Here is a 924-nt window from a genome sequence, read left to right as displayed (position 1 = left end):
TGAGGCTCAGCTCCCCACTGCCGGGGTGTCTTGGCCTGGATTGAAAGGGCGTGGATCCTGGTTGCCAGCTCCTCCTTCAGAATGTCGTTGACCATCCGGTGTCTCTGGAGCAAAGGCATCCCTTCAAATCTCTCACTCACCACCACCACCTTAAAGTGGGTCTCTGAGCCAGGAGGCACCGCATGCATGTAGCTCTCATTGATGACCTGCAAGTGTGTGGGTGTCAGTCTCTGCTCCAGTTTTAGGTGAATGGCACTCGTCACTGGCCCATCCATGGCATGAGTTGCCGAGGTCATTATCACTGCTCTTGAGCTAAGGGCGGGCACAGATCGGAGCAGCTTCAGCAGGGTGCTCATCCAAGCTGCTGTTATCACCTGCCAACTGAAGTAGTAAAGCTGGTTAGTGATCCCAGGGAAATGATTGAGGTTAGCGCAAGAGGTGAACATTCATATTCCACACAGCCTCCTTGAGATTACCGAATCACCACAATAGATTATGTAGTAACCAAGAAAGAGAAGTTAAATATACTCCCCGCCATCCCTTTTCAAAGAGATTAAATTTGGGGTAGGCAATACTGTAAATGCCAACTTGAAAGAATAAAAATTCTTGGACACACCACTCAGCGCAAAGATTGGAGAGGGCAACATAGGTGTTTTAAATATGTATCAGTCAACATTTCTACTATGACAAGAAAGTGTGCACCAGGAAAGGGCAGGGGACAATTGATAAGAGTCGTGCTGTCAGCTACTTGAGAAATATGAAAAGGCACTGAAATGATGCACTATGCAGGGAGAGGAACAACAATTGTTGGAGGAGCAAGAAACAGACTGTCTGACAGTGCGGCGCTCCCTCAGCACTGACCCTCCGACAGTGCGGCGCTCCCTCAGCACTGACCCTCCGACAGTGCGCACTCCCTCAGCACTG

The 924-nt window shown here is 49.7% G+C and overlaps 1 protein-coding gene across 1 annotated transcript; it reads right to left on the bottom strand.

Annotated features, from left to right (window-relative positions):
- Positions 1-6: 6 nt before the first annotated feature.
- Positions 7-403, bottom strand: LOC122546411 (bolA-like protein 1; the record flags this gene model as incomplete). The annotated part of the gene is made up of 1 exon (XM_043685129.1): positions 7-403. A coding segment is annotated over exon 1 (350 nt), but the record flags the coding sequence as incomplete, so codon positions are not given.
- Positions 404-924: the final 521 nt, after the last annotated feature.

This window comes from Chiloscyllium plagiosum, unplaced genomic scaffold (assembly GCF_004010195.1).
Source record: "Chiloscyllium plagiosum isolate BGI_BamShark_2017 unplaced genomic scaffold, ASM401019v2 scaf_1291, whole genome shotgun sequence".
Classification (NCBI taxonomy): Eukaryota; Metazoa; Chordata; class Chondrichthyes; order Orectolobiformes; family Hemiscylliidae; genus Chiloscyllium; species Chiloscyllium plagiosum.
This window is presented reverse-complemented; position numbering and strand designations above follow the sequence as displayed.